This window comes from Lithobates pipiens, unplaced genomic scaffold, assembly GCF_037356315.1.
Source record: "Lithobates pipiens isolate NorthernLeopardFrog02 unplaced genomic scaffold, aLitPip1_a1.2 Scaffold_10, whole genome shotgun sequence".
Taxonomy (NCBI): Eukaryota; Metazoa; Chordata; class Amphibia; order Anura; family Ranidae; genus Lithobates; species Lithobates pipiens.
Window position 1 is genome coordinate 15,397,924 of NW_027507686.1, and position 12,221 is coordinate 15,410,144.

At 43.0% G+C, this 12,221-nt stretch overlaps 1 protein-coding gene across 1 annotated transcript in view; it reads right to left on the reverse strand.

Moving 5' to 3' along the window:
• Positions 1-12,221, reverse strand: part of ITFG1 (integrin alpha FG-GAP repeat containing 1) — a 349,655-nt gene that overhangs the window by 243,614 nt on the left and 93,820 nt on the right. Inside the window, exon 7 of the mRNA XM_077451682.1 lies at positions 2,769-2,830. Within this exon, the coding sequence (XP_077307808.1) occupies positions 2,769-2,830 (62 nt within the window). The remainder of the gene's footprint in view (positions 1-2,768; positions 2,831-12,221) is intronic.

Below are 12,221 nucleotides of genomic sequence, written 5' to 3' on the forward strand. Positions count from 1 at the left end.
TGTTCCTCTTTACCTAGCCCTGATTAATGTGAATGCAATCAGAAGGAGTCTCTGCAGGGAAACATGTTGCCATTAGTGTAAAAAGATGAAGAGGGTCTGAGGTAGGAAAAAAAACAAAAAAAAACATGCAGCGGAATATTAAAACGTAGCCGAGGCTGCGAAAGGAGAAAACGCTTTGAGTGCATCTATATCGGCATTCCCGGCAAATGGAAGGGCACATCCTCCATTCAGCAGCTGACGGCTCAGCGGGGCCTTGTGGAACGCGCGCATTAGGGCAGAGTGATTGCTTTAATAGTGAGTCACGCAAATCTACATGAGAAGCAATTAAGTTAAATTTACTATTTATTCCAGCATTACCGATGGCAAGGTTTCGCCACACACGTAATTTGTATCCAGCTGAAGGTGCAAACCCCATTAAATGTCACGAAAGCAGAGGAAAAAAAATGTTGACTCAAAAAAAAAAAAAAAAAAAAAAAATATAGTTTATATATATATATATATATATATATATATATATATATATATAAAATAAAGAAAAAAAAAATATGTTGACTCAAAAAAAAAAAAAATTTTTTATATATAAAATAATAATATATATTGTTATATTATTATTATATATATATATATATCTAAAAAAAATATTTTTCTTTATTTTATATAATATATATATATATATATATATATATATATATATATATATATATATATATATATATAATAAAGAAAAAAAATGTTGACTCCAAAAAAAATTTTTTTTTATATATATTATATATATATATATATATATAATAATATATATATTATATATAAAATAAAGAGAAGAAAAATGTTGACTAAAAAAAAAGAAAGAAAGAAATCTAAATCGGATCTGAAAAAACATGATACCGGCAAGAAAAGCCAAGGGCAGGTATTAAAGTAATCCTCAGACTAGAGCTGGCCGATTTTCTCCCAAAAAAAATAAAAAATCTGCGATTTAAAAAAAAAAAAAAAAAAAAAAAAATTCACGATTCGAATTGAGTTTTTTTTTTTTTTTTTGGCCTAGTTCTCGCGGACTAGGCCAAAGCCTTGGCCTCACCTAACACCGCACCGGTCCTGGTGAAAAAAAATAAATCGATTTGGTGAAAATTTGAATCGATTTGACCTCTCAACTCGATTCAAGATTCAAATCGATTTTTTCCCCAGCCCTACCTCAGACATAAAATATGAACAAAGCATATCCCTCTATAGTGTGTACTCAATACAGAGCACTAAGTGGCATTTCTGTCTGCCGCTTTCTTCCTCTGCTATCGGCATGAGTCACATCTGAAAAGTTTTTCTGACACCAAGAGAAAACAAAAAGGTGACATGGGATGGATCTCCAGCATGGAGCCTATGATTGAAAGCCTCAGCTCTGTTCCTGTGTGAAGGGGGATGTGTCCCTTTAGTCCAATCAGCTCTCAGAGCTCACCTCACTGAGCTCTGCAGAGTGTAATTTTAGCTTTCCCCCTTGTTTTCTGACAGCTGTATAAATTCTGGACTCTGAACAGATGCAGAGAAGACTGCAGATAAACAGGTATTACCTCGTATTAGTGTCCACCTGTGTTATAGGAGTCCTTTAGTTCTCCCACATTGAGGAGTGTATTTCTCCCACGGTTGAGAAGCAGGATCTTTCATTCTATGAATAGTGTTGCGGGTGGTATTTGATCAACTCTGCGGTTTTTATTTGTAGCCAGAGATGCGGGGCACCGGAGACACTCAGAGAAACTTAGAGATGCTCTGAAACTCTTGGGAAAAAGTGTTTCCGAGTGCCTCTGAGCGTCACAGGCGCCCCGGCATCTCTGGCCAAATGCGGTACTGCACACCCCAGTGGCTTGAATCCTACTTGTCTTGCGTGACAACGATCGCAAAGCCAGTCAGGATTTTTTAAAAAATAAAATAAAAAGAACTCATATTGTGAAACACTCGTAAATCGCATTACTTGCAATCCGAGGTTCCATTGTAATGGTGCCTACAATTGGATACACATTATACAACTTTTATTGTTTGATTTCCTTTAGATTTATCTTCAACTATGTAGTGCAAGGGCCTGCCTGATTGCATACAAATTTAAAGGTTTTAGGTCTGACCTCCCATTATATGTTTTTGGTAAATCTAATGCCGCGTACACCCGACCGGACTTTCCGGCAGACTAGGTCCGATGGACTTTCGGCGGAGTTTCCGACGGACTTTCCGAACGAACGGACTTGGCCACACGCAATCACACCAAAGTCCGACGGATTCGGATGTGATGATGCTACGACCGGACTAGAATAAGGAAGTTCATAGCCAGTAGCCAATAGCTGCCCTAGCGTCGGTTTTCGTCCATCGGACTAGCATACAGACGAACTGATTTTTCGACCGGATTCGAGTCCGTTGGAAAGATTTGAAACATGTTTTAAATCTAAAGTACGTCTGATTTTTAGACAGCAAAGGTCCGATGAAGCCCACACACGATCGAATTGTCCGGCGGACTCGTTCTGTCGGACCTTTGCTGACGAAAAGCCCGGTCGTGTGTATGCGGCATAAAGGAAAAAATGTAAAGAGAATTCTATAGTGTGTATCCAGCTTAAGAGAGAAGAGAAGGTCCATGTACAGCCGGCACCAGGACCCTACAGCCCTCATAGGGATTGGTTGTAGGGGTAATACAGGTAAATGAAGCCATCAAAGTGCCTAAACCTCACCACTGTTGTCACGTTGGAAACGCGTTGAACATGGTCAGATTCACTTTAATTAAGCAATCCATTTCTTACCTGGTTTTCCCAAATCTCAAACTGAACGTCTTTGTTTTCTGCCTGCGTTGTGAGGAAGAGATCTACAGAAGGAAAAATAGAATGATATAAATGTTAGTGAAACCATCAATAGAAGAACCTGATCATAAATGATAAATATTCCTACATGTAACAATGACATAATAGGCATAAAACAGCAAAAAAAAAGTAACATTAATTCATCCCCCGCCCCCCGGCAAAATTCAGACAATCTTTTTGAAGTCATTAAATCCATTAGAACCATCAAAAACGATCAATACACGCTATTATTACATTGTGTTCATACTCATCCACTACAGCATTTGTTTTCTGTAGACTGCAAAACTCCTGGTTGATCCTGCTGTTCATTGTTACTCCCTCCTCGTCTGTGTCCCCGCTGCAGCCTGAGATTGTGCAGACCACCTGTTGACATCTACTGAGCATGCTCCAGTTCAGTTCATGTCAAAGCTATTCATTTGCTCATTTTTCGTATCGGAGCAGCCCATGTGACTATAGAGTGACTATAGAGTCACACACGTGGGTGTATACACAGTGGTAAATAACACTCCTCTTCTCTCCCTCCTCCCCCATGTCCTGATATTGCTAAACACTATGGGGGGGGGGCTGGAGAGAACTGGGCCAGATTTTCTCTCATGTCATTTGTTGTCACCTGACAGTGAAAGTTATGTAGTCACACCTCTGTTAATAAAATGACTGGATATGTATTACTTGTACTGCTACATTGTCCCCTGTGTGGGCAACACACAAATCATCTTTGGCTGGTTTTTCATGTTATTTTTTTGTTGTTCATGGCAAAAAAAAAAAAAAAAACACTATGGGGGCAGTATATATAAGATGTTAGATTTATGGAGGCTTCACCTCCCTGTTAGTCCCAGCACATGCACACCATAGACACAGGCTGGAGGGACATCACACCACCATGTTATTGTAAAACAAACAAAAAAAAAAAAAAAAAGATTATGAATATTTGCTTTGAAATATAGATCTGTATGAAGCTTTAAAACGTTGTAGCTAATAATTATTTATTTTAATTCTCTATCGTGAAAGGCTTTTTTTTTAATGTCATGTGACCGGCACAACACCAATCAGTGATGTGCAGACATTGATTCATACATCAGCAGAGTACTAGAAACTCCTCTCTCAGACCTAACCCTTACATTCCAAATCAGGGACAGTTGGGAGCTATGTATAGTCACATGGGCTGCACAGATAAGAGATGAGAAAAAGGAAAAAATTAACAGCCTAGAACTGAGCATGCTCAGTAGAGGACAGCAGCTGGTCTACATAATCTCAGCCTGCAGTGGGGACACAGAGAAGATTGGAGAGACAGCTGAAGGCAGGAATACCCAGGGGTAATTCACTCTACACAAAACAAATGCTTTAATGGCTTTGTGAGTATGTACTGTTTTATAACATGTAATGAGAGTTTTTCATAGTCTGGGATTAATGACTCATTAATGTGGGACCTCACACTTCTGTTTGGATCACTGAAGTTAACCCCCCCCTCTTTACCCATAGCCTTCTGGGACACGTCACAGGTCACAGAAGGCTGCGGGAGCACAGTGGGAAGCTGCCAGTGAAGCTGCAAGGAGTCTTGGCTTCTTTTAATAAACATGCCAGAGCTGGGAACCTGAAGACCGGCCCAGGTGAGGACGGCACTGGATCCCTGGACAGGTACGTGTCATCACGGCAGTGGATCCCTGGACAGGTAAGTGTCATTACGGCACTGGATCCCTGGACAGGTAAGTGTCATCATGGCACTGGATCCCTGGACAGGCAAGTGTCATCATGGCACTGGATCCCTGGACAGGCAAGTGTCATCACGGCACTGGATCCCTGGACAGGTAAGTGTCATCATGGCACTGGATCCCTGGACAGGCAAGTGTCATCACGGCACTGGATCCCTGGACAGGCAAGTGTCATCACGGCACTGGATCCCTGGACAGGTAAGTGTCATCATGGCACTGGATCCCTGGACAGGCAAGTGTCATCACGGCACTGGATCCCTGGACAGGCAAGTGTCATCATGGCACTGGATCCCTGGACAGGCAAGTGTCATCACGGCACTGGATCCCTGGACAGGTAAGTGTCCTTTTATTAACGGCTTCCCGACCGACGCACAACGATGTACATCGGCAGAATGGCACTGATAGTAAATGGGCGTACAGGTACGTCCCTTTGAATTTGCTGCTGTGCCATTGCGTGCATACTGCCTGGCGGCGCACGCACGTGCAGGTTGGGACCCCCGCGAGTCCGACCGTGGGTCCCGCAGACTCGATCGGATACCCGCGATCGCCTCACGGGGAGGAAGAACGGGGAGATGCCGATGTAAACAGCATCTCCCCGTTCTGCCTAGCAACAATTGACACTGATCTCTGCTCCCTGTGATTGGAGCAGAGATCAGTGAACTGTAAAACACAGCCACACGCCCCGCAGTTAGAAACACACCCCTAGGACACACTTAACCCCTACACTGCCACCTCCTGGTTAACCCTTTCACTGCCAGTGTCATTTGCACAGAAATCAGTGCATTTGTATAGCACTGATTGCTGTATAAATGACAATGGTCCCAAAAATGTGTCAAAAATGTCCAATGTGTCCGCCATAATGTCGCAGTCACAATAAAAAAAAAAAAAATTGCTGATCGCCGCCATTACTAGTAAAAAAAAATAATAAAAATGCCATAAAACTATCCCCTATTTTGTAAACGCTATAACTTTTGCGCAAACCAATCAATAATGGCTTATTGCGATTTTTTTTTACCAAAAATATGTAGAAGAATACCTATCGGCCTAAACTGAGGAAAAAACATTTTTTTATATATTTTTTGGGGATATTTATTATAGCAAAAAGTAAAAAAATAATGTTTTTTATTTTCAAAATTATCACTCTTTTTTTTTGCTTATAGCGCAAAAAATAAAAAAACGCAGAGGTGATCAAATACCACCAAAAGAAAGCTCTATTTGTGGGAAAAAAAAGGGACGTCAATTTTGTTTGGGAGCCACGTCGCACAACCGCGCAAATGTCAGTTAAAGCGACGCAGTGCCAAAAAGTGCTCTGGTCTTAAAGCGGGAGTCCGCCGTTTTTTTTTTTTTTAAAAGCCAGCAGCTACAAATACTGCAGCTGCTGACTTTTAAAATAGTGACACTTACCCGCCCAGCGCGCCCGCGATGTCGGCACCCGAAGCCGATCTCTCGATCGTCTCTCGGGTGCTGCCGCCGCCATCTTGGGTATGGGAATCAGGAAGTGGAGCCTTTCGGGTTCATTTCCCGGTTCCCTACTGCGCATGCGCGAGTCGCGCAGCGCAATAAGGATGGTCCCCGCCGTCTCTGGGATCCGTGTGTTTCCCAGCAGGCAGCGGGGGACCTTCGGAAAGGGGCGTAGATTCTGCGGAAAGGGGCGTACCTTCTGCAGAATCTACGCCGGAAGTGGGAGCAGATACCTGTACTGTACAGGTACCTGCACCCCCCTCCCCCCTGAAAGGTGCCAATTGTGGCGCCGGAGGGGGGGGGGGGAGGGTTCCAATGAGCGGAAGGTCCACTTTAGTGTGGACCTCCGCTTTAAGCCAGCAAAATGGTCCGGGGCTTAAGTGGTTAAAAGTCAGCAGCTACAGCATTTGTAGCTGCTGACTTTTAATTTTAATTTTTTTAAGATTCACTTTAAAAACAATATTATATATATATATATATATATATATATATATATATATATATATATATATATATATATATATATATATATATATATATAATAAAAATTTGTAAACTTTCAAAACATAAAATAAAATTGACCAAAAAACATTCTTCATTATCAGAGAGATTTTTTTCCAGTAAATATAAAATGTTCCTGTCTATATAGATGACGTTTTGTTTTGTGAATCCTATGCAACAAACATGGAAGTCATATTTAATTAAGCCGTAATCATTTGAATTGCCAGTCTGTCATCATTGTGCGAGCTCAGGCAAGGTCTGTGTGGCAAGACATTTCATGTTCTCCATGCATGGAAGCACAAGAGAGATCCCAGACAATTTTTTTTTTTTAATAACGCTGCACCTTCCCCGTACACGAGCAACCCCCATCACAAAGCAGTGAACAGGAACCGATAGGATGACTGGAGAATCAGAGGAGAAACATGGACTACGGTGATCAGCTATCTTCTACAAGCCCAGAGCCGCTCTGACAATGCTAGGAGCCTAAGGCTCCCATTATATGTGGACATGTCAGTTCCTACAGTCTCAATGTTCAATAAAGGGAACCCAGTACACAGAACATTTGTAATGAAGGCGAAACACGCCGGCATCTCTGCAATGCCAGGACTGATTTAATAGAACTATATTTTCAGGATTTATGAATTTAAAGCCGAACTCCTAAAAAAAAAAAAAAAAACACGAAAATCCTTCCATTCAGTAGGGTGGCCCCTGCACTGGAGGGGGTTAGACGCGTTTAGGTCTAGGGTGGCAGAAAAGCACTTTTACTTGCACAACTCCGTGCTCCCGCAGGCTCCCTCTGTTGTGCTAAACTGGTGGTGTCCGCAGTCTTTTCTCCCCCACACTTCCGTGGTTGCAGGTCCTCTTAGGTCATCACGTACAATGCACTGGACATGAGGATGCTAAAAAACAGTCCACTGCCCGAGTAGAGAAGAGAATAGAGGAGCAGAGGAAAGCATAGAGGAGGGGTAGAGGTGAAAATGTAGTAGGGGAGAGCATAGAGGAGTAGAGAAGAGTGTAGAGGCATAGAGGAGTATATAAAGGAGTAGAGGAAAGTATAGAGGAAAAATAGGCTTGCAAATACAAGTACAGGCGAGTAGGACAGAGAAGAGTAGCAGAGAGAGTAGAGGAGAGCATAGAGGAGTAGAGGAGACTATAGAGGCGTAGAGGCATAGAGGAGTATATAAAGGAGTAGAGGAAAGTATAGAGGAAAAATAAGCTTGCAAATAAAAGTGCAGGAGGACAGAGAAGAGTAGCAGAGAGAGTAATGGAGAGCATACAGGAGTAGAGGAGAGAGTAGAAGAGGAAGCACATTCGTAGAAACATGCATAGAGAAGTAGAGTACAGTGTAGAGAATTAAAGAGTAGAGGAGAGACCAGAGGAGCACATAGAGGAGTAGAAAAGAGTGTAGAGGAGTAGAGGAGAGGGCCGTCTGCTGGGGGAGCAGGGGAGCAGGTGAGTAAAACTGAATTGTCAGGTACATAAAACCTAAATGATTATCTTTTGCAGTGCAAGGCGGAGGCCCACTGCAAGGGAGGATTTTTTCCTAAGTTAGAAGCACAGATAAGAATGAATAATACATCCTTAGGCCTGTTTCACATGGGCTTCAGCATGTATAAGCAGTGCAAACAACAAGCTTAGACATAGCATTTGCAGAGCTTTCAGGAAGCTTTGTTGAAGCTTTTGAAGTACCGTTCAGCTCCAGTTTAAAAATGTTGAGCATAGATCATAATGGGAGTGCTGATTGCCACTTTAAAGGAGCTGCTAGAAAGTTTCAACAGGCTTTTAACAAGCTTCAATAAATTCTGAAGCCTGCTTCCAGCAGCTTGCTTAAGGTGGTTGTAAACCCTTACAGACCACTTTAACCTACAGGTAAGCCTAGATTAAGGCTTACCTGTAGGTGCAAGAAATATCTCCTTAACCTACACTGTTAAAGAGATATTTTCCTAAAAACGGGCGCGATGTCTGCTGCGCATGCGCCAGAGTGACGTCATCGCTGCTCCGGACAGTCACAGCGCCGGAGCAGCGATACCCGGAAGTCAATACGGATATCATGGCGGCGATGGAGGAGGTGAATGAGGGTCGCTTCGGGGGGCTTCGAACTCAGGTAAGTAATTCATAATGAGCTAGTATGCTATGCATACTAGCTCATTATACCTTTGTCCTGCAGGTTTTTTTTTGTTTTTTGTTTTTTTAGAGAGGGTTTACTTCCTCTTTAAAGTGTCAGTCAACACTCTCTGACACTGAATATTTACAGAATTTTATGTGTGGAACTTTTGGGATGTTGAGGGCCGCACTTGAGGCCCCCCCATATCAAGAAAGATGACCGCAACTATGACAGAACCAACTGGGAAAGGGACTTTTGGAGGGGACTATGGGCTAGCCTTCTACCCACCGATTATGGCTCATGGAGGAGACCGGGAATTTTATCTGCTTCTCCTGATCAGAGCATGGAGAAGAGGTCCTGAAACCCTTTGACTGGCCGGGAGTATCTACCCAGATTATGGGGCCGGAAATACCCCGCAACAGTGGTGCGTCTGCGGAAATTTGTTTTCGGACAGATTGCACAGATGCACCTTCACCAACCAGGGATGTGAAACTCTTCTTGGGCACATTTCTTATCTTGCCCTGGCTGGTCTTCAACAGCTGCATAATGCAGCATTTGACCATTTTGCCTTGGCTACTACCAGCTTTACATTATTTACATTTTATACTATTTCCACCAAAGGTGTGCCACTTGGTAACCTAGATCCAAGCTAGATCTGGGGTGGGACATTTAGAAACGAGTGGTATAAGTGGTACTTTATGTAACCAGGGCTGTGGAACTGTTTCTGGGCATCCTGGTGGGCACGTCCTGGATGATCAAGACTTGTTGTGGACATGTTTTCCGGCAAATAGACAAGGGAAGCAGGGTGGGGAATTCCTGTGACTACTAGCCATAATAAGACTTGTCTAGAAGCCTAACGGCTAAGGTTTAAAGGTTGCATTGTCATGTTTTTACTGGTTGTACATCTGATCTTACCTATGCTAATATCCCAAAGGGGGGGGGGGGTGTCCTAGTGGGGGTATAAAGTATGTGTGTGGGTTTCAATAAACCGTTATTCCTTTGTTTTTACCTCAACACCTTCCCCAAATATGATACTTGGAGGTAAAGGGCTGTTATTAGTTACCGGTCTGCTGGAAGGGTTTGGAGGGCAGTAGGCACCTAATCGGGTGCCAGGTGGTCCATCACAAGCACTATCCTACTGGGATCCAAGGAGCCCCACACTGATTTGAAGATAGACAGGAGTATTTGCAGGCACCACAAGGAACACTGTTGTTACCAAATTCCCTTTAAAGACCAGACTGAGCTAACCTAACTTCATCCAGAGTTGAACTTTTACATAGGATAAGGCTATTTTTGATACATTACTGTGGGGTAAATTTTCTGTGAAGCAATCACTCCCATGCAAAACTAATCACACCAATGCAATCAGCATGGTTCGGGGAGAACAAAATGGCAGACAGATGGCAGCAATCACATCATCTAGCTCAGTATCTTTCTATATTAAGCAGTGGCTTTACATGCTCTTTAAAGCAGAAACAAATAACAACAGATGGCAGAAGTCAACTGGTCTTCATTGCCGAATTCAATACATCAAAGTGAAAGGTTCATAAGATGCACAAAGAAATGTAAGCTGTGCGAGGTACCTCCTGACATTTGGAAATGTCAACTTTCAGCCTCAACTGTGCGGCTCTCTTGAGTGGACTCTTTGCTGAACTGTGCAATGACGACGAGATTTATCAATATACAAACACTGAACCTTTGCTGTTAGATAGCTATACAAAGTCCAATTATTAGGAAATTAAGTCTCGTTAGACTTAATCTGCAGGGTATGATGCCCTATGGGGATACAGTTGGATCAAAACGGCCAGGATGATAAAGGTGGATCGATGACAACTTCTTCCTAACTTATTTCTCACTTTGGCAAGAATTCCTCTTCAATGTGCAACTGATCTCCTGAGGCCTCTTCTTTTCAGTGCCCTGGCTGGTGGTTGCACGTTAACGTCATTAAAGCGGGATTCCACTGCCGTTTTTTTTTTTTTTTTACCTGTGTCACTGGTGGGCGATTCCTACGGTGTCTTTGCAGTCACGATCGGCGTCTTTTTAACCCCCTGCGTGACAATTTCATTGCTAAGGAAAACTTTTAAAAAAGCAATCCGGCGGTTTCCATTTTCACTGTGGGTGTTTGAAGCCCACAGGCATTTACTTCCTGGATGCGATGACGCTGAGCTCCCAGCATCCACTGCTCCATCTCGCACATGCTCATTGAGTGTGCTCTTTGTTTTCCTTAATCTTGCCTCATGTGCTATAGTGGTAATGGCAGATAGAGCTGCCTGCCCACTTTCAAAATGGCAATTTCGGACACGCCCTCGTCACGTGACCGGCGTCCTCCTTCCGAAATCTCACGAGATTTCGGCATGACTGTGTCCCCCATGGATTCCTGGGAAATAGCTAAAAAAGTTCCCAGGGACCATTGCGAAGCCGATAAACACGCCTACTCCCACGGGAGGAGAGCCCGGAAGTCGGCATAAACATTAAAAATAAAAGATAAATACTGCATATTATTTTATTTCAATGGTCATAACTGCATCTATGTTCCAAAGCCATTTGAATAAGATGAACTTGCAATTTTCTGTACAAAACCGCTTTAAATACAAAGCGGGGGCCATTAGCCCTGCATTGTATGTGATGATGGTAAAAGCCAGCCCACAACCCAGAGCATCGGAGAGAGGAGGAAAGAACTGAAGAAAGTAAAGAGGTAAGTATTCTGGCTTATTCCTCTACTATGAGACTTAAGAAGTATATAACTAATGAAGGGTGGGAGGAGGCACTAAAAGGAGTATTTTTTTTTATCCAAAAGTTCAGCTTTAATATGGTGTTGCCTAGAGCCAGTACTAAGCAATGTGGGAGAATGTAACAGGTAAACCAACCAATGATGAACCACTTGCTTGACCCTAGATGTTGGCCTGCTAAGTCTTCCAGGAGGCAGGCTGTCTAACTGGCTGTTTGTAAAAGCCCAACTCTGGGGAAAATGTAAAATTATCCTTGCAGTGGGGCTACGCCAGAAATTTTACTTGCCTGATCCTCTGCTCATTGGAAAGATATCTCTCCACAACGCTCTCCTCGGTGTCCAACTCAGGACTATGAATCATGTCTTGGTCTTGACGATGTTAGGACAAGAAGCTTTATGGAACAGTCTAGCTACGGGGAGGAGACAAGTGGAGGATTGGTTCAGTAGAACCTTTTTTTTTTGTTCCCCTAGACCAGGGATCTTTAACGTTCTAAACAAAGGGCCAGTTTATTGTCCTTCAGACTCTAGGGGGGCCTGACTAGAAAATGTTTGGTGGTCAGTGAAGGCAAAAAGAAAATCACAGTGTCTGTGGTCGGTAGGTGGAGGAATAGTGCCCCATCAATGATGTCAGTGAAAGGAATAGAGGTCCATTGTCAGTGTGAGGGATCATGCCCCCTCGTTGGGGTCAGTGAAAGCAACAGTGTCCCATTGTTGGTGTCAGTGAAAGGAATAGTGCAGTGATGTTGGTGTCAGTGGAAAGAATATTGTCCCATTGTTGGTGTCTTTGGAAAGAATATTGCCCCATTGTTGGTGGAAGAACTATGCCCCATTGTTGGTGGCAGTGAAAGGAATAGTGCCCCATTGTTGGTGCTAGTGGAAGGAAGGATGAATAA